General features: G+C 44.3%; 1 protein-coding gene across 13 annotated transcripts in view; it reads left to right on the forward strand.

The window, feature by feature from the left end:
* The window catches only part of GAB3 (GRB2 associated binding protein 3), a 128,027-nt gene that overhangs the window by 57,178 nt on the left and 42,876 nt on the right, over window positions 1–27,973 (forward strand). For 10 of the 13 annotated variants that reach the window (XR_009759334.1, XM_061599081.1, XM_061599084.1 and 7 more), the window contains 3 exons: window positions 13,460–13,763; window positions 25,138–25,354; window positions 26,101–26,573. Coding sequence is in view for 12 of the 13 variants with exons in the window: in XM_061599081.1 (XP_061455065.1) it covers window positions 13,460–13,763; window positions 25,138–25,354; window positions 26,101–26,573 (994 nt within the window). In the remaining variant the exon portion in view is untranslated. Of the gene's footprint in view, window positions 1–305; window positions 335–982; window positions 1,186–10,471; window positions 10,587–13,459; window positions 13,764–25,137; window positions 25,355–26,100; window positions 26,574–27,973 lie in introns of those variants that run through there. The other 3 variants (XM_061599087.1, XM_061599088.1, XM_061599082.1) reach the window with 3 other exon arrangements.

A 27,973-nucleotide genomic window follows, 5' to 3' on the forward strand; every position in this document is an offset into this window, starting at 1 on the left:
CCTCTTGGATTGACTACTGTAATGTGATCTATACGGAGCTACACTTGGGAACATAGAAAGTTATGAAGCTGACTTACACTGAGTCAGACCATTGGTCCATCTAACTCAGTATTGTCTACACTGACTGGCAGTGGCTCTCCAGGGTTTTGACAGGATTCTCTCCCAGCCCTACCTGAAAGTGCTGGGGATTGAAACTGGGACCTTCTGCATGCAAAGCAGATACTCTACTAGCAGGTCTTCTTATGTTTTATGTTCTTACCACTGTGCTATGGTACTTCTGCTATGATGGTTTGGAAGCTGATGCTGCAACCTGTCTGCTGATGTGCGTAGGCAGGTAAGCTTCTGAGCCCAATAAATGTAAAGGGCTCATTCTTATCTTTAAAGCCAACAGTTTAGAACCAACATACCTCTTCAAGCATGGGTGGGCAACCTGTGTCTCTCCTGATGTTGTTAGACTCCAATTCTTATCAGCCCCAGATAGCATAGGGATGATGGGAATTGTTATCCAGCAACATCTGAAAGGCCACTGGCTCCCTATAGCTGTTTTAAAAAATGACCCTCCCCATACAAGTCCACTGGCTTTTGGTGGTATCTGGAATGTTCTCCCTGAGGAACACAATGATGTCCCAATCCATTGGCGTTTACTAACTTTCATAAGACCTACATGATGTTTTGGAAAAAGAACTATGTTACTGGATTACTGCATTCTTGCATTTCTTTGATCAACTACAACTGGATTCTTTTATTGTACACTTACATTGTTGTTTTATTTGCATGGAATCTGTCTTGACCTTGAGTAAATATGGGACGTTGAGGTTAAAAGTTATATTTGAAACAAACAAGTAAACAGCACCCCAGCTGGAATTTTTTTTGAAAGCCATTTGTTATTATAGTGATTTATATAGCTCTCTCACTGTTCAAAGGGCATTGCATTCATTCTTTTGTTGTAATCTCTTATTTTATTTATTTATTTATGTCAAAGCCTTCCTTCACTGAAAAGATTCCAAGGCAAGTGTTGTGCAAAGGTGTGAATAACCCTATTTGCATGAAGCATATAAATGTGATATACGAAGCAACGATTAAGCGGGACAATGTGCAGACTAAGGGCACAATCCAACTCTCATTTATGCCAGGCTGAGGGGAGTTGGATGCGACGGATCTCCAGCTCAGCCGGACTATGCCAGTGTAAGTTCCTTAGCCGGCTCCGCTGAGACCGCCATAAGTGAAGCCCTTGTAAGTCCCCCCAAAAGGGGCATTTTGGGGGGATGTTGGGGGCGTGTCAGGGGAAGGGGCTGAGGTGAGGGAACTTAGGTCACATCCAGCTCATGTTTGGTGTGCTCCTGCAGGTCCCAATTCAGGTAAAAGTTAGGCCGGGAAAAAGGTTGGCCTAAGTCAGAAAATAATTACAATAGAAGTCAATGGAGAGGGCTTACTCCTTGGTAGGGGTATTTGGGAGAGCAGGCTTTTACTTTTTGTCCTTGCATGCAGCTCCCAGCTGAGCTGGCATTCAGCCAACCGAGGGGCTCCTGAATGATAACTGGATGCAGCAGAACTTTACACCAGCTTCTCTTGCTCCAGCATTGCTTGTGCTGGCTTCCCCTGAGTTGGATTGCTCTGTAAAAATGAAAGAGCAAAATTCCAAACAGAAGAACATCTAAAATACCTGGGCAAGTAGGGAGGTCCTAACCTGGGGCTAAGAAGAGGGGAGAATTTGATTCAGTTTGCATTTAAAGCCAAATCTATCAAATTCACACTTTCCGAAACAATTAGAGAACTGAAACACAGCCATCCTTTTAAATTGGCACTTATCCGGATTTTGCAATGCAGATTGCAAAGCAATGTTTATAAAAATGCTTATATTGGGGGGAAAGTGTGCATAAAAATGAATATATAAAATGCATTATAGGAAAAACTGCATACAAAAATGTGTACATTTGTCAAAACTGCATACAAAAATGTGTTAGGAGAAATTTGTACTGAAATGCTGAAGAGTTTTCATGAGGACCTGCAAATTCCTGGAGAAAGTTGAAGAATTAAGAGTGGAAAATTGAGAAACTGAGATAACTGAAATTGACAGATCCTTCCAGCCGTACCTGGGCCCAAAAGGTTTTGTAGTATTTGCACCAGACTTGCCTCTTTAGGGAAGGCATTCGTTCACAGTACCCTTTTTAAGGAGGAAGAGTGTTGTAGCTCAGTGGTAGAACATCTGCTTTGCATGCAGAAGGTCCCAAATTCAATCCTCAGCATCTTCAGTTAGGGCTGGGAATGTCTTCTGTCTGAAACCCTGGAGAGCCACTGCCAGCCAGTGTCAACAGTACCGAGCTAGATGGACTTTGTATGAGGCAGCTTCCTATGACCCTAAGTAGGGCAGTTGTTATTAGGGCTCGGCTGAGACAGACTGGCTTGGTTAAGGCCTCCTAATGGGTTTGTAGCTGAAGCAAGAGTCGAACTGGGGGCTTCCCAATTCAGAGCTTAGTCCCTTGGCCACTACATTCCTGATGTTCAGGGAGGGGGGGATCTGTGATCCCATAAAAGGATCCCAGCAGTGATCCCTGGGGCCTTCAAAGTAGTTATTTGGATGTCAACGTTTGACTGTTAATTCCTTTTTCACAGAAGTTAAATTAGCCTGCCTCACAATCGTGCGTCAAGATTTCCCTTCTCATTTACATCAAGTTAAACCACATTTTTCCAGGGTGTATAACTGCAATAAGTTTAGCAGTTACTGATATATATGGAAGCCTACATTTCTGAAGCATGCGTATATAGGAAACACACAAAAGTTCGTTCCAAACACTGCGAGACAAACGAAGGGTAGGAATTATGATCTGGATAACCCTTAAAAATTGCATCTGGATAATCCTTAAAAATTTGCAGACAGAGACTGTGATTTAAAACAGGTGAGGAGCTTTTTCAGCCTGCGGACCATATTCCCTGGGGCCCTATGCCAGTGGTAGAAGGGGAAGCAAAAGCAAGTGAAGCAGCAAATATGAATGTTACCTTTGTACCGTAGGGTAGTTTCTACACTTGCTTGCACTCCCATCTCCGACCTCCATCCAGACAAGCGAGAGGTATCATCAGAATTCAAGAACACATTCTAGCCGGGCAAAAAGACTCAAGGATGTGAAGCAGGGCTCGTGAGGGGCATGGCCTGGGGAAAGGTCCGAGGGCCAAATAGAGAGACCCAAAGGGCCACTTTCAGCTCCCAGTCCTGAGGTTCCCCACCCTTGATTTAAAAAATGTCTGGTTCTCACGTTATTTTCTGTATCAGTCATATTTACTATTTCCAAAAAAATGTGGAAGGGAGAGAGAGGTGGGAATTCTTAGCATTGCAAACCCTTTTGTCACAAGATTAGAAGTGAAGGAAAACTGCTTGATCAATCTAGCATCCTGTTTCCCACAACAATGAACCATGTCTATTTAATCTCTAGACTGCCTCATATAAAAATATGTATCTAAGCAGTTTACAAAGTAAAAGCCCATAACATCCACAAAGCTAAAATGCAAATAAAACAAAATACATACTGTCAATATCACAATAAACATCCACAACCAGAATAATCAAAATACTGAAACAAAATACTGAGCTGTGCAATTTAAAAATTAACAGTTGGGAAAACAAATTGGAACAAATCAGTAAGTTCAAACTATCAGAGTCAGGGAACTATTTCACTGTTTTACTTGCTTCTGGATCATTTGAGGGCTTGCGCACAATATGGGAAAGAGACCTGGGCGAAAAGATACCAATGACATCCTGGGACGGTCTATGGTTGTGACAACCTTTCAAGACTGTTTCAGCAATGGTAAGGGAAGCCACCTTCGAGGTGGTCCATAGATGGCACCTAACACTGGCCAGGCTGAACTATATGAATCCATCTGTGTCTCCCAATTGCTGGAAGGGGTGTGGGACATTGGGCACCTTTTTGCATATGTGGTGGCAATACCAATGCATTGACAGATTCTGGGATGCTGTTTTTGATTACCTCTCAGAAATTACACACGAGGTGGTACCCAAATCCCAATGACAATTCTCCCCCCTCCCTCCTTTTTTGTTTAGCTTGTGTTGTTCCTTCTGAATGGCGATTTGAGAACTCATTCTTCAGATTGCAAAGAGACCAACTTGTGACTTTATTGTTTCCTTACAGGGGCAAGGGTTTCTGCCCTGTTTTTGTTGTGTGCTTTAAAAACTTAATAAAATGCAATTTTAAAACCCCCCACAAATCAATACATTTTAAAAGGCATCTGAAACAGGCTGATGCCTCTTGGACTGCATAGGGGAAGGTGCACTGGATGGTTGGTGCCACTGTGGGAAAGGCCCACTTCCACTTTGTAACTAGATGGGCGGTGGATCATTAGCCTCCCCAGTTCTTTTTTGCTGCACCTGGAGAACAGCAGCCTGTTGGAGTAGCCAGGTTTGGCCAGCTAGTTCTGCCCATGAAGAGCAAGAACTATGGCACCGCTGAAGCAGGTTTCCAGGTGGGAAGCCTATTTTATTTGTTTATTTATTTAATATCCCACCATTCCTCCCAGAAGGAGGCCAGGGTAGCAAACAAAAATACTAAAAGCACTCTAAAACATCTTAAAAACAAAAGATTTTTAAAACATATTAAAACAAAACATCTTTGAAAGCGTATTAAAATAAAACATATTTAAAAACTTATTAAAACAAAATATCTTAAAAACATCTCTTTAAAACCAGCTTTAAGAAATCTCAAAAAGCAATTCAAACGGAGACGCAGACTGGAATAAGGTCTGTACTTAAAAGACTTGTTGCAGGGGGAAGGTCACTGCTGTTGGTGCATCGCTGCCAGCAGACCAGCCCTGGGAGGGCAGTCCCAAGGCAGGGGCACTCTGCCAGAGTGATTGGCTATGGACAGGGATGGGATTCACTTGCTGGTTCCTGTTCGATTGCATTCTGTCCAGTTGTCAGGCGGTTCCATTTCTGGTTATTTTTCCACTATCTTTTGCTTTTACTGTTCCGTTTCCCCATCCTCCCCCCAAAATAATATTAACAATGCTTTCCTTTCCTTTGGTTGTGTGGCCAAAGTGTAAAAGCATAGGCAGCCATTGTTTTTTAAAAAAAGAGAAATGTTGTGGAGTTCTTGGGGTTCACAACCCTCACCCCCAAATTGCCTGATGTTTACTAAGTGTGCTCAGCAGCCACAGAATGCTGACTGACTAGCAAAGTGGGAGTGGGAATGGGAATGGAATTGGAATGCTATATCATAGAGGAAGTATAGCTTGACTGACTTGGAACAGTGAACTGGATTATGCCACACTATAACATTTTGTTGCAGTTGTCACTTATATTTTAAAATCATGATTAGTTAATTAAGCAAATTCATTAATGTTTTGAATGTGTACCTATGCACATACCTCTGTGTATGTATTCCATATTACATAAAAATCAAAGAATGTCATCGCGCTGCAGTTCACTTGGCCACAGACAGGTGGCACTGCTAACTACAGAAAGACAAGAAGGATTAATGGCCTGGGCGAGCCGCAGAGGGGCAGCCAGAACAGGCTGGAGCAGCTCCCTAGCTCAACTGGCTCCTCAGTCTGCCAGACTTGGGCTCCTGCCTCCATGATCCAAATGCCCAGGCCAGCTGGCACCATTACTGACCATCTTCCTCCTTCCCTGACAGCTGGGGGATCCACTGCTTCTCCTGCCACTGCCCAGCGGATTAGGATGAGGAGTCATTCTGGCAGGAGGAGCAGCAAAGGAAGGCAGCCAGAAGCTGCAGCCTGGTAATCTGCTGCAGCTACTACTGTTTCTGGCCAACTTCCTCCTTGCCATGCTCTTCCCTCCTGCCAGACAGACTCTTCATCCTGATTGGTGGGGCAGTGGCGGCATGAGGTGGAAATGAGATGGTCTAAGCCTTTAGTGATCCTCCTTTCCCTTCTTTGCATCTCCGACATTGGGGTTGGCAAAGGAGAAGAGGGGGAAGAATTGTAAAAGGCTTTTGGTGACCTCTAAGGGGATGGAGGTGGTTTGGGTGAAGGGTTTAGGTGATAGGGTGGGCGAATATGTGAAGCAGAGATCAGAGGTGGCAGTCCCGTGTGTGTGCGTGTGTGTGTGTGTGTGTGTGTGTGTGTGTACACAAACACATTTCCTTAACTGACGGAGCTTGGTGTGTGTGTGTTTTCCCTTCCAAATAGTCTTTTCAAAAAAAAAACAAAGACTCCATAGCTTTCAAACCTATTTGACTAAGATGTGCTGAAAGGAATCCATTCTCCTGACAGCCAATTTGCAAGTTGATTAAATAGCAGCAATGACTCACCCGCTTGCAGCTGTTCCTGGGTGCATAAATATACATAGACACTATAGATAAGGGTGTGCAATTTGGGACGGGAGCATCATTTTTGGGAAACAGATTTCGTTCAGCTCCAGTTTTATTCCGAGCATGTGGCATTTTCTCTTCTTTTCCTCCTCCTCCTCCTCTTCCCCACCCTCAGATGGATGGTATCTTTTCTTTTTGTGTGTGTGCAAAGAGAAATGGGAGCAGCTACCCTGCTGTTCTTGAAAATATTGGTCTCGCTGTGCTTTTTTCCAAAACATTCATCACATAACTATCACAGGACTGTTCGAGGCCAATGCTCTTAGCTAATAATGGATGGGTGTCAGTTGAATGGAAGAGGGAGGTGTTTTCCCAGGAATGTCTCTGATGCCAGAGAAATAGAAGATTTTCTGCCTCATAAGAAAATTAATTGATGAGGGTTGGATCTAGATGTAGTCACGCTTAGAGTAGACTCAATGGAATCAACAGGACTTACATTAGTCATCACTAACTTCACAGTCCCATGATATGGACCTGAGGCTCATGAGGCCACCACCTTGCTGAAATTGGATCTAGTCAATATTTGGAAAAGTGAACAAATGGGAGCCACCTGTATGCCACTTGGGGTTCAAGGATGAAGGAAAAGGTGGGATATAAATGTTAGAAAGTAAATAAAATAATAAATGACAGGAAAACAGTAAAAATACTTCGAGAGGCATAGGGGATCGGAATCGAATGTAGGCATAGCGTCCTTATACGCTAGGGGCCGGGAACCTTTTGCAGCTAAGGGCCACGTTCCCTTCTGGGCTACCTTCCAGGGGCCACATGCCAGTGGTGGGGAGGGCCAATGGCAAAAGTGGGCAGACCACTGAATTAGTTTTATTATTTATTTATTTATTGCATTTGTGTACCGCCCCATAGCCGAAGCTCTCTGGGTGGTTTACAACAATTAAAAACATTATGAATGTAAATGTTACCTTTACCTTTAATTTCGATGCACACCTGTTTCTATATCCTCCATCCAGGCAAGCAAAAGCCACCATCAGAGTTGAAGGGCGCATTCCAGGGAGGCACGCTTGGTGCCATTTTGATCCATGTTTAGGTGCCAGACAAAGACCTTCCTATTTTTCCCAGGCCTTTGGCCCTTGTGCTAGCTATTGGCTATTGATGACGTTTTCTAGTCGAGCAGGACCTGTATACCTGCCCTGTATTGATTGTGTTTAACAGGTTTTTAATTGTCAGAAGTGTTTTTAGGTTTTGCTAATGAAAATTGCTTGTGTCACATTGGTGAGAAAAGCAACCTACTACTACTACTACTACTATTATTATTACTATTATTATTACTATTACTATTATTATTATTATTATTCCAGCCAGGCAAAAGCACTGAAGGAGGGTACGGCTTAGGGAGAATCCCAAGGTCCAAGTAGCGACACCTAGGCCCCAGGCCTGAGGTGTTCTTTACCACTGTTATAGGCCTTGAACTTTGAGGTTTTCTGTGGCCTGAAGCAAAACCCATTGCTTGTTTCCTTATTTCCAAAAGCGTTGTGTTCTGGAACATTAAAACTTGGGGGGAAAGAGTGACTTTTAATTTCTTTGCTGACATATCAGTTGCTTTTAAATACAATGTCATTTTCCACTTCCTCCTTTTTCAATCATATATCTGAAATGCTTATAAGCACCCCCCCCAAAAAAATCCCCATCAACAATAAGCCTTTGGAAAAGCAAAACAAAAAAACCAGTCATGCCTTTTCTAGCCGGTTTGAAATAGTCACCCTCGAATGATGTCGCTGACAGAGGATAGACAGTGTTTCCAAGACCAGTGTGGTATAATGCCTAAAATGTTTGGTGTGGATGCTGGAAAGATGCCAGTGGCCTCATTAGGGATAGGATCTGTCAATTACAATTCTCTTACTTCCTCCACATTTCTGCAGCAATTTGCATTTTTTTTTAAAAAAAAATCCTCATGAAAACTCTTAAGCTTTTAAATGTAAATTTCTCCTAATAAAAACATTGTATATAGTTTTGACTAATGTACAAATTTTTGCAAGAAATTTTTTCTAATATAATGCACGTATGTATATTATTTTCACTAATATATTCATTTTTGTGCACACTTTCCCCTAATATATGCATTTTTGTAAACATTGGCTAGTTGGAGAACTGCGTTGCAAGATTTGGGTAGGTACAAATTTCAAAGGATGGCTTCTCATATTGTTTCAGAAAGTGATACATTTGGCTTTAAAATGCAAACTGAATCAAATTTCTCCCCCATTCCTAGACCAAGTTTATTCATTGCAACAACCTGGGTTTGCTGCTTATCCTGGTTTGTTACTCTGCCTAATTGCTACTCCCCTGGCACAAGAGGGATAATAAACCAGGAAGCCTTGGCTTGCTATTCCAGTGGTCGCCAGCAGGGTGTCTATGAGTATCAGAGTGACTACTAGTACCTCCTATGGTGCTTGCGAAAGGTCTTAGTAAATATCCCTTCCCCCCAAAAAAAACTACAATGCAAGAAAGACTATTTGTTCTTCCTGCTCAGTTCTTATTTACATAGACTTTACCTCTCCAGCATTGAACACCCCCCCTTAAACATATCCACATTTTATGGGACACCAGGATTGATACCCACTCACACCCTTCCACTGTAAAGAGAGAAAAGGTGCAAAGAGCTTCTCTCTGTGAACTAGTGTGGCAGTGGCCAATGTAGGCCTTTTTCTCATTGATTGGTAGAGGGAGGAATGCCTGCACCATGTTGTGATCCTGTCTCTCTTTCTGCTCTTTTAAATGCGATAGCCGCTGTGTGCTATGCCACTCCCCCAAGGCAGCCATTTTGTGTTATGCCACGCCCCACAGCAGCCATCTGGCATGCACCCACTTCCTCTTCTCAAAATTCCAAGTGTGCCCAGTGACCCCAAAAAAGCTGCCAACCCCGTCCTCACAATTAATCGTTACTCAGTGGATATTGAGATCATTTAGTGGTTTTAGTAAGAACTCTCTTGTTTGGATAATGGTAGATGGCCCCATAAATGAAAAAAAAATGTGGGGATGACAAGCAAACAGCAAGATATCAAGTTACACCCTGGGCATCAGACCAGGAATAAAATCACTGGTTCTTTAGCAATGGATTTCTTCATCCGTGAAGGATGCAAATTAATAAAGATTTATGGTGACTCTTTATCAAGGCTGCAATCGTTTATGAAAGTCTGGTCTCCCATACTTATAAAAGCAAGGGTCAGAAAGCATATAAACATAAAATGTGCATCAGAGCCTCTGAGCAGTAAGGAACTCATTTCCAGGAACCCAAAAATAAATGTGATGCTTCTCTCCCCAGACAGCTAAAGAAAGATCAAATTGATATGTCTATCAGGTCTGCTTTGACAGTGATTCACACTCTTTTGAAAAGAAAGATGCTGTTAAGGGCAAGACTGGGTAGGTCCCTTCCCCCACTGCACAGAAGATAAGATTTGAAATCTTTGTCATTTTGCCCAATGGATTCTAGCTTCCTGATTTGAATCAGATGAATCAAATCTTCCTCCGCTTTCCCCGCCTCTGTGTTCTTACACGTCAAGGTCCCCAATTTTACCTGTTTACTCCCTCTGGAGTGTTGATATTGCTAATGGAGAAGGGGAAGGTGTTTTTTTTTGTCAGTTTCATTGTTTCTTGTCAATTGCACGCCTCTCACAGCTATGAAACTGATTAGAGGCAGGAGTGAGTGAAAGGCAAAGTAGGTAGCGACTGCAGCAGCTTTTGCTGGTGACAAAGAGAGAGGGAGCGGGCATTGGGGCATAAGAGAGCCTGCCTACTAAAAAAAATTGAAGCAAAGTACCTACACAGAGGAGCACAGCAAAGCTGAGATGGTTTTTCCCTTTCTTTTTGCATTATAATTGGATTGGGTTGATATGGATTTAAAGGGGAAAACTGCGTTCTAGCTTCTGCTTGCCTGCAACGTCATGGGAACCATGCAAATTACAAAGGGATGCCAGTAGCACCAGACACACACTAAATGGCCATGTGGATGAGTTCTCTCTCTCAGTCTAACCTTACAGAGTTGTTGTGAGGATCAAGTGGGGATAGGGATAATCCTGTATGCCACCTTGAGCTCCATAAAAGAAAGGTTGGGATATAAATATGATCATAAATTTAAAAAAACAAATATAAAATAAAATATGATTCCCCACCACCACCACCTGAAGTCTGAAGTTTTACAGCCCATTCTGACACTTCATTCTGGAAGGAGAGGCTTCAAGAAGGAGAAGCGTGAATTGAATGATACTTTCCACTTCAAAAAATGCCTGGAAAGATACAATGGTAGGAATAACATTGCTATCTGCCTTTGTGTGGGGTGGGTGGGTGTGCACCACATAAATTAAATTTATTCACCAGCTGGATCCATGGGGCTTCTTACTAAGACAGAAATGATTGCAGAAGAAAATCCATTTTGAGGTCCTAATAGCAGCCTTCTGCTCCCATCATTTACTGCAAATGCACCATTAGTGTGCATTATGAATTTAGTAATCTCTTTTGACTGGCAGGACAGGGATTGGCAGGAACCCGAAGCTTAATCATTCATTTGCTTTGTTCACTCCTGCCCCTTTTTTGCTCCCACCCACCAGATCCTCAGCAAGTGATCTCAGGGCAACCATCAAGATTTGGGCAGGTCCCTTAACCCACCAGAGGAAGGAATGGAGCAATATACACAAAGACAAGCAAAGAGTCAATCTGGGTGTCCCAGAAAATTGGAAGTGTTTTGAGTCGAGATAAGAAGCTGCCTTAGGCCTCATCAGACCATTGGTCCATGGAGCTCAGTGTTGTCTCTATACTGACTGACAGCAGCTGTGGCTCAGTGGTGCAACATCTGCTTTGCGTGCAGAAGGTCCCTAGTTCAACCCCCCAACATCTCCAGATAGGGCTGGGAGAGAACCCCTCCCTGAAACCCTGGAGAGCCACAATACTGAGCTAGATAGACCAATGGTCTAACTCAGTATAAGGCTGATTCCCATGTTCCTAATTCTCTCCAGAGTTTCACGTAGGGCTCTTTTGCAGCCCTGCCTGAAGATGTTGGGGATTGAACCTTCTGCATGCAAAGAGCTACAGCCCCCCAATACATCCAATCTTCCTAGGCTTGCTCTCTTCCCCAACTTTTCCATTCATCACAGGGAAATTTGCAAAAGGGATAGGATCTCTCATTTTGGAACAGGCATCAGCCCTTGGCATCCTCAGGCAGATGCCTGGGCTCTGAGTGGGTCACCCACTGCTGATGTTCAGTTTGTGGGCTTTTTGTAGTGCTCTGATCAGCATCCAGCAGGTAGGTAACACCATTTAAATTTCCCATGATGCCACCAATGTCACTTTGCTCCAGGGCATTGTGGGAAATTACCACCCAGCACCAACCACAGCATCCCTGCTGCATGGTAATCCACATAGGGCCGAGCTCATTGATGCAAACCCAGAGGCCATTTTTGCTAAGAGCCCCATCAAACCTAAAACTGGCCCTGCTCAGGATTGTCCATATTTGAGCCTCCCCGGGCACCCTGTTGTGAAGTTCAAGCACCCCTTCAGTTTTTTCACACATCACAGAGGACATGTGGTGAGTGAGAGAGAAGATCCCTCTTTTTTGGCTGGATACAGAACATAGATGCACCCCTTATCTCTCTCAGCAACTTGTGCAATAGTGATGATCACGGTGCCCTTCACTTCATGGGCTTGTACTAGCCCCTGGGCCACATTGATGACTGTAAGCACCTGCTGTAGGTGACAGAATCTCCATCTTTACCGTTTGCTCAAACTTCATAGTGTCACTGGAGAGAAGAGAGGCCTTGGTGCTTAGCGGCGCCTTACCTCTGTTTAGCTTTGCTTTTGTTTGTTTAAGAAATGCTATTGGTGAGGTGCTTAGTTGCTAAATTAAGAGCCAGTTTGGTGTAATAGGTGTTGCATTATGACATGGAAGACCAGGGTTTGGATTTGCACTCAGCCATGGAGCTCACTGGGTGACCTTGGGCCAGTCATGGCCTCTCAGCCTAACCCACCTCACAAGGTTGTGTGGATCAAATGGGGAGAGGAGAACCATGTATGCCTCCTTGAGCTCCTTGGAGGAAAGGGGGGATATAAACGTAATAAATAAATAAATTTAGGCTTGCGGAAAGCCCCTTCTCTTGATCGCCTGTAAGGATTGAGGATCACCCCTTGACAAACGGGGAATGGAAGCTTTTGCAAACAAGGGTGACTTTCAGACAACCTGTTTATTGATCATTCATCCTGATTTCTTTGTACAAAGTTTACAAAGTAGTAGTAGTAGTATCTTTATTGTGACTTTTAGCCATAGGCCTTACGCACATATTAAATAGTATAAGAGAGACAACAATTAGCTATATTAATGCAGATATTCATAACATAATAAGAAACATCAATTAGCTATATCGAGCAGGGATTCTTTGGCAAAGGCCGCTCTCAATTTTTGGGTGGCGAGCTAAGCTGCTAACTCCCTGCTCACTTGTAAAGCAGCAAGCCAGCCTCCCTACTAAGATCATCAATGGAGACTCTTCAGCTGTAAACACACTAGTCACCAGAACAATGCGTTTCCGTGAGCCACACCTGAAGGGGGAATAGGTACATTCTAAACTGCAAGGTTTTTTGCCTATTAGTGAATTGTTTTTCATTCAATATTACTAGCTACTTTGAACATTTTATGGAAAGTCATGGTAGATGAGTTTGAAAGAAAGAAATAACCAGGACCAACATAAGATGCATTTCTCTTTTGTCCTTAACTGACGGTCCATTTCCAAGGACAATTCCAAGTGTTGTTGCTTATCTTGGGATCTGGGTACCAAATGGCAATTTTCTTTCACGCTTGCCCGCTGAGGTTCCCCACCTATAGGACAGGAGGAACCTTTGGTCCTCCAGATGTTGCTGAACTCCAACTCCCATCTTCTCAGGCCACTGGCCCTGCTTGCAGGGGCTGATGGGAGTTATAGTTCTGGAGGGCCAAAGGTTCCCCACACCTGCTGTACAACATCGGAAACATTTCCAATGCAGCTGAACCTTTTCTGATCCCAGTTGCTTTCTGCACATTTCCCTAATCTGCATAGGAATGTTTTCCCTAGAAAATGTTCCCATTTAAAATTTTACAGAAAAACCCACATCACTGTTTACCACCGATAAAGTTTCTCTCACTGTTTTCTCAGGCTTGGCGAAAGCGATGGTTTGTGTTGCGCCAAGGCCGAATGAGTGGAAACCCTGATGTCCTGGAGTACTACAGAAACAGCCACTCCAAGAAGCCCATACGGGCGATAGACCTTAACGAATGCGAGGTAGTAAAGCACTCGGGGTCAAGCTTCATCAAGAAGGAATTCCAGAAGAACTTTGTCTTCATTGTGAAAACGACTTACCGCAGCTTCTACCTGGTGGCCAAATCGGAGGAGGAAATGCAGGCATGGGTACATCACATCACCCAGATCTGCAACTTTGGACATTTGGAAGACGGAACAGGTAGGAATGAAAAGGCCGGATCAAATTCTTTAAGACGTGTGTCACCGTTAAGATCTTGCTCAGACCACGGTATGATCGGAAAAGGTCTGTTACCGTTTGGAAACATTTGCATAATTATGAAGGGGAACGTGTTTATAAAAGTTTCCTCAACCAAAGCCACTTTTAAAACATCTCCTGATTCTTTCTGCATTGCGGAGAAGCACCCAAATCTCGAAAGAGTGTATGGTTTTAAAACAGCCTTCCTTAACCTGGTGCATTCCAGATATTTTGGACTACAGTTCTCAGCAGCCCCAGTTCAAAGCATCTGGAAAGCACGAGCTCGAGGAAGGACTGCTTTAAATAGGCACATTTTCCAATTAAAATAATGAAGAGATTTGCACCATGCACTTTTTTTTTATGCCGCATGTCTGGGGATGAATCATCTTGCAGATGGCTTTGTGGTTATGAGAAATGGTTCAATGCCCTAAAAAAAAAGAAGAATCTAAAAGCCAATTTTCTGACATTATCATCAGATCATACCAAATCTACATACCACTTTAATTTCCTTTTAGATTTTGAGGACACAGCTTCATGTCAAATGCATTTAGCCTAGTGTATTTATTTCTTGAGGGGATGGCTTGTTAGAGTATTAAGTTTATGTGATAAGCTGATATAGTTGTGGAACATACAAAACTGCTTGATAACAAATCAAACCAACGGCCCATGTAGCTCATCAGCATTGTCCACAACGGCTGGCAGTGGCTAACTAGAGTTCCAAGCAGGGGTCTCTCCTAGCCCTACCTAGAGATGCCAGGGATTGAACCAAGAACCTTCTACATACAAAGCAGATGCTCTACCATTCAGCTACAGCCCCATCCCATGGCGGTTGAGAGCATGAGCTATAATTGGGAAGATTATGAAATTCAACTTAGTCATGCCTCACTGGCTCTGCGCATGGATGCATGAACACGTGTGCCCGCCCTTCAAGCCTGTTCTCTCCTGTCCTTGACCTTTGTTTCTTACAAATTCTCAGGAGTGGTTTAGCAGTCAATTCCTCTTCTCAGGAAACTCTGGGAATTGTAGCTCTGTGAGGGGAATCGGGGTCTCCGAACAACTCTCCGCATCCTGAGCAGACTACAGTTCCCAGGATCCTTTGGAGAAAGCCATGACAGTTTGAAATGCTATAATACTGTGTTTAATGTATTGCGTGGATGTACCCTGAATCCCAGCCTTTTGTGACCGGAACCTTCAAGGATCAAGGGCCAGATGTTACTGAGCATAACATTTTTCTTAGATTGGAATCTCCTTGGGGCAGGGACCTGACAAACTTTTTTATATATAAAGTCAGGTGTGCTCTCTTGTATGTGTTTTAAGAGACACTTATATAGCTGACATTAACAATAAAATTTAAATACAATCTTTTTAATTTTAAAACATTGATTTTCACTTTCCCTGAAGCCTTGCGCATCTAGCAGTAGCCTCTAGATCAATTTTGCACAATTCTGATCACACTATGCCAGAGACAGAAAGCAACTTTCCTATGAAGAAAGGTTGCAGCATTTGGGTCGTTTTAGTTCAGTAAGAGGTGACGTGATAGAAGTGTATAAAATTATGCATTGCGTGGAGAAACTGGATAGAGAAAAGCTTTTTCTTCCTTTTTCGCAACACTAGAATTCGTGGACATCCAATGAAGCTGAGTGTTGGAAGGTCCAGGTGCGCATCAGTTTTATTCCATTGTCTTTCGTTCTTTATGTAGTGCCATTGCGGCCATGGCTCTTTTCAAAGTGTAAGAGGATCAGTCCCTTCCCTCAGGAACTTAAAACCTAAAATTGGAAACCAAGGATACAACACAAAAAGGGGAGAGAAATGGAGGCTGCAGTAAAATTGGAAAGAATACACATTTATGGCAGTTATTTACTCAGGTTTAGTTACCTTGGGTGTGGGGATTGCGAGGCTTTGCCAAAGGATTGGGAGAGGGGAAGACAGGTCGTAGCTCAGTGGTGAGCACAAGCTTTGCATGCAGAAGGTGCCAGGTGTGATCCTCAGCATCTCTAGGTAGGGCTGGAAGAGGCTCCTGCCCCAAACCCTGGAGAGCCGCTGCCAGTTAGTGTAGATCACGGGTCCCTGACCTTTTTGGACCACATTTTGGGATGTTGAGAGTGCCATGGGCACCAATCTCAAGATGGCTGGTGCGTGGGTGGGTGTGACATAACACAAATTGGCTGCCACATCTGAAAAAGTTGAAAAGAGACACAAAATGGTGCAGCCACCCCTCCCCACTCTAATCTCACGCATTATAGATTTTTGAGGGGATACGTTTGAGAACTTTTGCAGGAACCATAGAAGGTACAGGAGGCTGAACTGGCACCCGTGGGCACCAGGTTGGCAACCCCTGTAAGTCAGTAACAAGCGAGATAGACCAGTGGTCTGAGTCAGTTAGCTTCCAAGGATCATCCTACGCATGATGAAACCAGAAGTGTTTGAAGGACCCCTGGTCTCTGGATCATGCCCTCTCCCATCTTGCTCTTTGGTCATAGGCGTGAGCTTCAAGTAGGGATGGGTGAGGATGTTGATTCCGTTCGAATTTCAAGCAGAATTTATCAAATTCACACTTTCTGAAACAACATGAGAACCAAAACACAACCATCCTTTGAAATTCGCATTTATTAGAGAGCCAGTGTGGTGTAATGGTTGGAGTGCTGGACCTGGGAGACTAGGGTTCGAATCCCCACACAGCCATGAAGCTCACTGGGTGACCTTCGGCCAGTCATTGCCTTTCAGCCTCAGAGGAAGGCAATGGTAAACCTCCTCTGAATACCACTTACCATGAAAACCCTATTCATAGGGTCGCCCATAACTCGGAATTGACTTGAAGGCAGTCCCAGAATTTTAGGATGCAGTTCACCAACTAAATATTTATAAAAATGCATATATTAGGGGAAAGTGTGCATAAAATGCATATATGAGTCAAAATAACATGTAAAAAGGCATGATGTGATGAGAAATGGCTTGCAAAAATGTGTACCTTTGTCAAAACTGCCTGCAAAAATGTGTACCTTTGTCAAAACTGCCTGCAAAAATGTGTTTATTTGGAGAAATTCGCACTAAAATGGTGGAGAATTTTAAAGAGGATTTAAAAAAAAAATCACAGATTGCTGCAGAAATGTAGAGAACTGAATTTACCATTAGAAAAGTGAGGAACGGAGGAAACCGAAACTGACAGATCTTTCCATCCCTAGCTTCAAGGATTTCTCTTTTGCCAATTAGCGATACAGCTTATACAGCATTAATTTTTCAAATAAAACTTTGTTCTCATGGGGAAAGCAGATGACTGGGGAGCTGGGAAGAGGAGGAGGGAAGGGGATGGGGGGAGAGAGAAAGAGAGAAAACAAACATGAAACCTCTTGGCTCCCACAGAAAATGGACATACATAATTTATTGTCCGCAGATGCTGCCCTGAGCCTTTAATGGGCCTCAGTTCTATTACGAGGCTCTCAGGAAGATATGCAGGCGGCCACCAGCTCCTGTCCTTGCCGCCTGGCCTCAGATGTTGGCAGTGCCCAAAGGGACACTTTTGCCTTCTCGCTAGCTGTCCCTCGCAAAGAGCATTTGCTAATGACATAGAGGGTGCCCCAGGAGAAATCGGGACTTGACAGTTCTGAGCCTTGGAGATCAACTTTCTCCCACAGCCTCTTACCCTTTATCCTGGGGGCATTTTGTCATCTTTTTCTGAACTGCATTAGGAACATAGGAAGTTGCCTTATCCCAAGTCAGACCATTGATCTGTCTAGCGCAGTACTGTCTACACTGACTGGCAGCGGCTCTCCAGGGCTTCACAGAGGGGTCTCTCCCAGCCCTACCTGGAGATGCCAGCGATTGTACCTGGGACCTTCTGCACGCAAAACAGATGCTCTGCCACTGAGCTACGGCCCTCATACTAAATAAATCCAAGGTTTATTTGAGGGCCCATTTACACGAATCCATGCTTATTTGGAATCTGGAACTGATGCAATTAGAACTCATATTGTCCTAAACCCTCCCAGGAAATCCCCTCTGCCACCACCCTCTTTTACCTGTTATCCCCAAGGTGCCTTCAGTGACCCCTTTCCTTCATATCATAGTCCAAGTCAGCCTTCCTCAAGCTGGCAACTCTTATCTGTCTGGGACAGTTGTAGTCTAAAACATTTGGAAAGTATCAAATGGTCGAGGAAGGCAAATCCAAACCATCTCCTCTCCCCCACCCCTCTAAATGCAACCCCCAAACTAGCATTTGTCGTTTTCATTGTCAGTTTATATGCCGCGTTTTCCACAAATGCCCCTGTGTTCAGAGCTGGTTGCAGAAAACAAAACAGGAATTGCACAGTAGGCGTAACATTTTTTTTAAAAAATGTAAGAATGCTACAAACTCACCCAGCCAGCATGCTATCCTCCTTTGGACTACAACTCCCATCATCCCCAGCCAGCATGGCTGATGGGAATTGTAATCCCAAGCACCTGGAGAGTTCAGTTTGGGGAGTTCAGTTTTTCTACCCTGCTTTCCTCAGAGATGCAAAGTGGCTTTACAATAAATTATGGAAATTGGGGGCTTCCGATGTCGGCTAATGCCTTAGTAGTTCTCTGCTTAGTGTTTATTCCTTTCCGCAGACACCTTCATTCCGCTGAGTCCAAGTTCTCTCCAGAGATTTAGATTCCAGCTTTGCTTGTTTCATCTGAATGTCACTGTGGGTTCTCTTCAAGAATCAGGCCGCCCATTAGAAACCCTGTCACTAGCAACGAGGACTCCAGGACAGTTGTGACAGGTGGATGAAATCTGTCTTACCGCTGGCACTCCACAAATGGCCAGTACCTGGAGACAGCACTCCACAGATTAGAGAGATGTTGAATTGATGTTCTCCTTTTCCCCCCTACCATAATTACACTAAAAAAACAACAACCCAGCTTGCAATGCACAAAATGCCCAGCAGTGGGATGTCATTCATACTGTTATGTGCTCCCCACTTTCTTGAACAACCCCTTGACTTTCCAGGGGTTGTGCTTACCTTGGATTGGTTTCCTTTGGATAAAAATTTACTGGGAATGTATTGGTGGTCTCCCAGGGGATGAGCTGTTGTTTAGTAGTAGGGCATCTGCTTTGTGTGCAAAAGGTCCCATGTTCAATCCCTGGCATCTCCAGGTAGGGCTGGGAGAGACCCCTGTATGAAGCCCAGGAGAGCCGCTGCCAGTCAGTGTAGACAATACTAAGCTACATAGCCCAATGGTTTAACTGAGTATAGGGCAATTTCCTATGTTCCTGTGGTGGTGGTGGTTGGTAATATTTGGGTTAATATACAGGTACACATGGGGGACCATAGGTAGTGACAGTGGAGGCAATAGGGTTGTCGTAGTGGGAAGGACTAAGGAGAGTGGAGATGATGACGGAGAGCAAGCAAGCAAGGGAGGGGGAGGGGTGTGTTTATCATGAAGGAACCCTGCACTTCTGAATTTGCTACTACATTACTGGCAGACACTACTGGGCAAGGACAGATGGCATCACACTTCCAGAAGCAGCAAATCCACTTGCCCACATCAGACTCCAGCGTCACTGAGAGAGGCAGCCCAGATAACACATACACACACACCATTCGTGTAAAATATCCAGGCAGTGTACAACAAAGCATACAGGTATGATAAAACAGAAAGCACCGTAAAAACAATACAAAATACCTCAGCAGGTGGGTGGACTCTCCAACCCCGGAGGCCTTCAAGAGGCAGCTGGACAGCCGACTTCCGGGAAGGGTGACTTCGCTTGTGCCTGCTTTTGGGACGGGCTCCCGCCTCAAAAGAAGCTTATTCAGATATAAATCAGTCAGAACATTTTTTTTTTGACTGATGAAATTTCTCCCGGGCAGGGAGAAACGTAGAGATCAACCTCAAAAGCCTGTTTTTGTTGGGAGGACTGGATTTCATTAATTTATGAGAAAAGGTCCAGCCAACAATGCCGGATGGACTTCCAACTTTTGCTCTATCTGTTTAATGCGATACGTTTATCTTTTCTTCAAAGAGAAAACCGACTAACAGGCAAGCACCCTTCTTTCTATTATTTTTCTTACTTGGTTTAAATTGTTGCAGCAAAAGGAGATTTGTCAGATTGATCGGCTTTGAAGTACTTCTGGGTGAGCTATAACTCTTCTCTGTTATTCACGAAATTAACAGCTTATCTCTGTTTCTGTTGCAAAAAGCTGTCCTGGAAGTGCATTCTAAAGATATAAACAGAAGAGGGATTTCTATTCCGAGGAATGTTATATTGTCTGGGACTATTCTCTTTTTGGTCTATTTTATTTTGACGAATCTGCTTCTTCACGACGCCACTAACTGTTTTGATGCTGGGAACCAAATTTGTTTTGTATTCTTGAACATAGAGAGATAAGGCAGGCTGCTCTGTTTATATTGTGATGTCATCAAGCCTGGAATATTAACCCAATTGCTGCTGAAATAAGAGGCAGCTGGACAGCCACCTGTCGGGGATGCTTTAAGCTGGATTCCTACATTGAGCGGGGGGTTGGACTTGATGGCCTTACAGGCTCCTTCCAACTCTATGATTCTACGAAAATAATCATTAAAATGATTGGCTAATCAAGAAAATTTAAACAGCTGCATGGGCTTGTCGGCATTAAAAAAAGGGGGGGCTGCAGAGCACACTTCCTTTAAAAACCACTTCAGAAGCACAGAGGCATTAAGACACTCCCTCCGCCCCCTAGTGGCTCCACTTTGCTCCTTGACCCCGTGCCCCCACAGGCGGTGTCTGATGGGCTGAGCTTGCCTTCCATCTTGCCCTGGGATGAAAATGATTCAGGTTGAAGTGGCGGGCAGCTGGAGCCTTAGTGAAGGGATCAGCTGGTACAGTGCACTGCCGTTTGCTGTGCCAGCTCCCTAGCGTCTGGCTGTTGGGGGAGAGGGGCACTTGGGGCTCATAGTCCAACTCACTGCACCGGTGTCTGGTGGTATGAGTTCTTGTCTCAGAAGATTTGGCCCTTCGTGACAGATTTGGCCTGGGATGAGGGCAGGAAGATGGGGCCTGCTGCAGAACAGAGGGCATTTTAGCCAGAGGGCTAAGACTTACACCCCAGTTGGGGCCATGCATTTTTTCACATACTCAACCCTGCTTGGACCCTACGATTGGCCGGTGAGGCCTTGGTGGTGGTGATGCCATCACTGGGGGCTGCCCAGTTGGTGTTCACCCATGACAGGGCCTTTTCAGTGGTGGCTCACTCTACACGGAATGCCCTCCCCAGTGAGGTGTGTCTGTCACCCTCATTATTGACTTTTACAAAAAGAAAAATTGTATACTGCTTAAGTGTCATTGCCAGGCTAGGAGGCACTTCCATGCAGCATCCCTGATAGTTTGGAATGTCAGTGTTGCAACCTTCTGGAATCAGCAGGTCTGCTGGCGGCAGCAGCAGGGACCATTTTCATGCATCAGCTGAACTCTGAGTTTAAAAAGCCTTTTGCGTTTCAAATTGGTCCATGACTCATTTAACAGTAAGATATATAAGTGGCTTGTCTAAAGTGTGTAGGCTTTAAATGTAACAGTAATGTGAATGCATGCATGGGTTTTCTTTGTGTGTGTGTGTTTATTGAAATGGATGTAGATATTGTAATGGCTTTAAGTTCACACCTTGTGGGTAGTAGATATTGGGAGAGAGCAATATTGGAGAGAACAGAACAGTCTTGACCAAATCATTTGGCTGCGGAACAAAAATGCTGCCATCTACTGGTCATATTGAAGCAGGACAATCTGATTTTGCTACCTAGTACAAAACGTTGGTGTGCCCCCCCCTTATAAAACATAGGAAGCTGCCTTACACTGAGTCAGACCATTGATCCATCTAGCTCAGTATTGTTTACACTGACTGGCAGTAGCTCTCCAGGATTTTCAGGCAGGGAGTCCCTCCCAGCCCTACCTGGAGATGCCAGGGGTTGAATTTGGGACCTTCTGCATGTGAAGCAGTTGCTCTACCACTGAGCTATGGTCCTCCTGCCATTGAGCTATGGTTCTTCCCTGTGAGTTGATAGTATGGTGTTTTTTCCCCATCCCATTCCCCCTGCTTTAACTTTTAAAGCCCATTTATCTACACGGAGACTGGAAGAGGCTGGCTTATCTTACAGCCTTAGTGTTTCTGAGACGGTTTGAAAAGGACCTTACAGAACACCTGGGGGGGGGAAGTGTTTGGCTGTACATTTTGTAGTCTACAGTTTGTCTTCCCACAGTATAAACACTTTGCTTCTTGGAAATCTGGCTTAATATCTTGGCCTCCTTTCCCAGATATTGTTTATGGGTTAGGGAAGTCGAGCTTCTCTTTAATGTAAACACCTGGTGGCTTGTCCATAACAAAAATGGGACTTCTTAAATTCATTTATTTATTTTTTTTAAAAAATAACGGTTGCAGATTGCTATTAAAGCGGTTGGGGTGGAATGATCGTATCGGGGCTTGGTGGAATTTGTCCGTTTATTCTCAATGTAAGCACGGGTGGAGGTGAGGAACGGCGTTTTTATAACTTTTTTTTAATTGTTAGGAAAATAGAAAAAGTTAAACAAGTTACAGAAGGTATTTAGAAAGAGCAAATTCATGGCATTGAGAAAAATTGATGGGGATGATGATGGTTTAATTTATGAATTGCCGTTTATATGTATGTCTCAAGGCAATTTACAGGCATGTAACAAAAACAGCTAAAACATTTTTTAAATCAATCCGAACAATCCCCCCCCCCAAGATAAGTTTAAAAACAATGCAAAATGAGCATCTAAGGCTGAATCCAGCTGGAAAAGCCTGTCGAAACACAAATGTCTTCAGTTGTTTCTGGAAAGTACAGATAGTGGGCGCCTCTTGCATCTCAACAGGGATGCTATTCCACAGAACAGGGGCAGCCACGGTGAAAGCCCTGTTTGGAGTTGCTGCGGATCGGGCTTCTGATATTTTTAGAACTGCCGAAGCCTTTCCAAAGGGATAGCCATGTTAGTCTGTTGCAGCAAAAAGAGTCTTGTCGTGCTTTAAAGCAGGGAGGACGAACCTATTTTTCAGCCCGAGGGCCACATTCCCTTGTGGGGAACCTTCGAAGGGCCACATGCCAGTGGTAGGCGGGGCCAGAGGCAGAAGTGGCAGAGTAATGGGTGCGACTCTTAACTCTGCCCAGGAGGCTGCATTCCAGCCACACAAAAGTCTGAATATCCTGCTCACTCGCTCGCTCGCGCGCGCACGCACGCACACACACACACACTCTCTCTCTCTCTCTTTATCTTCCATCTGGGTAAGCAAGAGGCCTTCGCAGAGTTCTAGGAAGCATTCCAGCCAGGCATAAGCACCTGACAAGGGTATAGACCAGGGCTGGTGAAGGACGCGGCCTGTGAAGAGTCCCAAGGACTAGATAGAAGGGCCTGGAGGGCTGCATTCGGCCCCCATCCCTGCCTCAATTGCTCAACAGATTTAGTACTGCAAATGTTTTTGTAGGTTACCATCCACGTCATCAGATAAATGGAGTCTTATCCTCACTTGTGTTGGAATATGTGGTTCAGCTCCAACTTGTGGGTTGAGGCTGCATGGGGTTTAAAAGGGTAGCTAGAGAGGAGACCTCCTGATTACTAGGCTAATACCTATCCTTTGATCTCCTGCTCCTGCTCTCCCTTCCTGCTAGACTGATATGCTTAGGATGTTGACCACATCTTTGTCTCCTTCCTTCTTCTTTCTCTTGAGAGTGAGAGCAGACATCTTCTCTTTGTCTCTCCCTGTCCTCCAAGCATGAGGGCAAACACTAGGCTTAGTGTTTGCATCTCCAACTTAGCTAGTTAGCTAGATGTAGAACTCTTTCCTATCAAGTATGTACTTCCAGAATGAAGTAGTTGTTTCTTATTTTGAAGCTTAAAGTTTCTCTCTGACTAATTTGCAGGGAAAGTGTAATCTTTAGCAAAGATTCAAACACACAAAAGCTCACTCAAGACTCTCCATTCCCAATTTTGCCACTCTGCGACAAGCTGGACACGGGTGCAGAGGCATAAAAACAAGACGTAGTAGTAGTAGCAGAAGTAGTAAAAAAGTATCATGGAGTCAACTACCTCCACTGTCGGAGGCAGTATGCTTCTGAAATACCAGTGGCTGGAAACCACAGGAGGATGGAGTGCACTTGCACTCAGGTCTTGTTTGTGGGCTTGTTTGTTGTGGTTGGCCACTGTGAGAACAGGATGCTGGACTCAATGGGCCATTGGCTTGATCCAGCAGGTTCTTCTTATGTTCTTACACCGTGATGAAATGCAAAATGGAGTCTCTGACAGTTCAGCTGAAGTTCTGAAACATACCCACTGAAACAGTGCAAACAATATCCATTTCTCATTAAACTTATCCAGGTGCCCTTCAGTACTGTTCCTCGTATAATAGATCAACATTGATATATTAACAATATGCCATATTCTTAATCACTAGCCTAAAAGGGATGTGACCACTGCTTTTCTTCTAGCTGTTCACTATAATCTCTTTTTGGCATTAATGAAATCCCCATCAGTCCAAACTCCATGTCATTACAGTCCTGCAGGTAACATAATAGAATTGCCAGAGATAATAACAAACACCAGAAAGCTTGTATTATAAGTAAAATGTAAATGTGCTGTCTTCAAGTCGATTCCGACTTATGGCAACCTATGAATAGGGTTTTCATGAGGCTGAGAGGCAGTGACCGGCCCAAGGTCACCCAGTGAGCTTCATGGCTATGTGGGGATTCAAACCCTGGCCTCCCAGGTCGTAGTCCAGCACCATAGGGCACATCCCAGAAAAGCCTTTTAAGCACAGATCTTTCCCAGCCTGCATCTGTATTGGAATTGTTTTTAGATGTTTTATTGTTTTATCATTTGCGTGTTTGCCACCCTGGGCTCCTCTGGGTGGAAAGGTGAAATATAATGTATGAATGAATGAATAAAAATGTGTAGAGATTCTGCATGGTTTTCCAAATGCTATGACCATAGAGGGCATGGGTTGATTGTAAAAGGAGTCAAATGCCACTGAAACATGTCCTTTAAAGAAGTTTTCTTTTTAAGTCAGCGGAGATTATTTATAAACTCTTTTTCAATGTTGGCCCTAAAGAAAACAACACAAACACAGATACACCCCGGTACTGATTGTTTCAACCCACTTTTGGCCTGAACGGATAGGCATCCTTCCAACGCTGACCTCATACTTCTCAGTGCTGTCGATTTGCTCTTTGTTCCAACAGCTCCAAACAGATGGATGGTAAACAATGAAGAATCGCACATAAGCCACAAATCCCCACTGTATCCCTTCAAAAGAATCGGGTCTTTTCAGGATCAGGGCCAAAATAGTTCCCAAAGAGTACCGTCAAGTCATAAACTTTGCTTTGCTTTGCTTCATTGCAGATTCAGGAGACAGCCTCTCTCACACGACCGCCTCCCCGCAACCTTCGCCAGCCGCGTCTGCCCATGCCTTGAGGATTGGAGACCCCTCTTTTTTGGCTGATCAGGCCGCTGCGGACACTTCTGCCGCTGAGGAGACGGCAAGCGAGTCAGAGTCTGTCTTCCTTCCTGATTATCTCTTCTTGTCGAACTGTGAGACCGGGAAGCTCAGTCATGTCAGGTATCATCATAACGCACTTAATACCGCCTTGCCCCAACCTAGTGGCCTCTTCTGGCAGGGCTGATGGGAGTTGAAGTCCACAACATCTGGAAGCCACTAAGTTTACGAAGGCTGCTCTAATTTGGATTGCTGAGTGCATCTCAGTTTGGGGTGACACAGGGTTACCCCAAAATAATTTGCATCAGCCTTTTCTGGCTGGTGGGCCACATCCTTATCTTCCTATCCCTGGACTGCCACTTTTTTTTGGGGGGGGGAGGTTTAAACAGCAGCACAGGGCTGTTAGCTTTCAAACCTCCTGTGCTGCTCTTTGAACCTTAATGTCAAAGGCCAAGGGTAAAGAGGTGTGTTTTCAATAAACAATGAAAAGTAGATAGTGAGGGTGCTCGATGCTCCTCTCTAGGGAGGGGTTTCCGCTTTCCAGAACTCCCTATCGCCCACCTAGCTATGAAATTGTAAAATGCTGAGTTTTGGGGTTGTCATCCCCAAGTCAGAGCTCTCTAGTGCCGTGCCAGTCTTCCCCAACCTGTGACCATTCACATGTTGTTGGACCCCGGCTCACATCAGTTCCAGCCAAATTTCTATTCTGTCCTTCCTCGCAGAGGAACCCAGGACAGCAAACATTAAAAAGTTAAAAGATTGCATTTTAAATTTAGAGTCAGGGACTATGGGAGTTGCATCTGGAGGGCCACAGATTCCCCGCCCCTGCCCAATAACAACAAAAATGGCACTCATGTTCTTCCTTCCAGGTGCCACAGCTGGTCCAATTCCGACCGATCCCTGGAGCACACATCATCAGACGATGTCTTTGTTGACTTTGTGGCGTCTCAGCCCTCACTTTATCTACAGCCTTCCGGCGGCCTTTTGCAAGAGATGCCCCAGCCAACAAGTTACGGGGTTCTTCTCAGGAACACGGACTCGAGCGGGCCCCCTTCCAGCGATTTCTCCTCTTCCTCTCCGCTGTCAGGACCCCCCTTAACACCAACCTTCGCAGTTGATAAAAGCCCAAGCGCTCTTTCCTATGGGGTTACTGAACACAACGTTCTGGCCAATACACCACCCCCAAGGCCTCCTAAGCCCACCCACTTCTCAGACAAACGGACCGAAGAGCTGTCCAGTGGGGCCCTTCTGAATGGACATGTTGGGATCTCCTGTGCTCAAGGTGCCTTGGTGCCAAGGAGAATCTCCTTGTCTAGCTTGGACAGCATGAGGAGTTGGAGAGGTAAGGATTTTCCTTTACCCTGTATGTTAGAGTTGGCCTCAGTGGGCTAGCTTGGAAATTCCTAGTTTTTATTATTTCATTATTATTATTTTATTATTATTTCTTTCCTCCATAGCATTGTTCTTCAACTGGTGGATTGCAGGGAGAAATTTGATTCAGTTGGCATTTAAAGGCTGAATCTACCTCATTCTTTTCCGAAACGCTATGAACAATTGCACTTCTCTGAATTTTGCAATGCCTTTCTCCAGCCGAGTGATGTATACAAAAAGTACATATACTAAGGTCAAGTGTGCATAAAAAAGCATATGTTGATGAAAAGTACATAACAAAAAATATGCTTTATATTAGGGAAACTGCTTTGCAGAAATGTGCATGTTTGGAAAGATTGCTTACAAGTGTGTGTGTGATGAGAGGAATTCACGCTGAAATGCTGATGAATTTTCATAAGCACTTATTTTTTTAAAAAAATTGTGAACTGATGCAAAAATGTGGAAGACTGAACTTAAGGTTGGCAAAATAAGACGTGGAGAGAAGCTGAAATTGACAGATTTGCCCATCACTAGTTGGGACCCAGGTCATGGCTGAAGATGGGTCACAATAGCAGCATTACCTCATACAAATATATGGTAAGAAAAAAGGAAATGGGTTCCCCACTTGCATGTTTAGTATACAGGTGGATCTCTGATCTGAAAAAGTTGAAGACTACTCTTCCACAAGGCTCAGGGTAGCATACATGGTTCCCCCACCCCAAATTTATCCTCATAACAACCTTGTGAGGTAGGCTAGGCTGAAAGATACTGGTTGTTCCAAGATAACTCATGAGTGAAGATTTGGAGCCAGGTTTCATGAGCCCTGGTCCTACAGCAGGCTCCCTCGACCAGGTACCCTCCAGGTGTTTGTTTACATATTTATTTCAACAATATATATACTGCTTAATTATAATTGTCTCTACATGGTGGGCACCAAGCTGAACAAGATGCTATTGGTCTACAATTCCCATCATCTCAACCATTGGCCGCTGGCTGGGGCTGAGGGGAGTTGGAGTCTAGCAGCATCTGGGAGGCTCCTGGAGTCAGGCTGTTCTACACCCAAACCATTGCCCCGGTGGTTCCCCAGCTCACACACACACACACCATGGACCACTTGAAAATTGCCAAGGGTCATGGTGGACCACATAATAACTTTTCTGCCTGTTGTAGCAACTGTAGTGCACCATGCTAGATGCCGTATGTTTTCAAACTGCAATTCAATAGATAAGAAATGAAAGAAGCCACAAAAATACAATTAAAAATAAATATGAATGTTCAGTGTGATGGATGTGCCATCTTCAAACCAGGGCTGTGGAGTCGGAGTCGTGGAGTCGGAGCCGGAAGCAATTTTGGGTGGAGTCGGAGTCGGTA

This window comes from Rhineura floridana, chromosome 16 (assembly GCF_030035675.1).
Source record: "Rhineura floridana isolate rRhiFlo1 chromosome 16, rRhiFlo1.hap2, whole genome shotgun sequence".
NCBI lineage: Eukaryota > Metazoa > Chordata > Lepidosauria > Squamata > Rhineuridae > Rhineura > Rhineura floridana.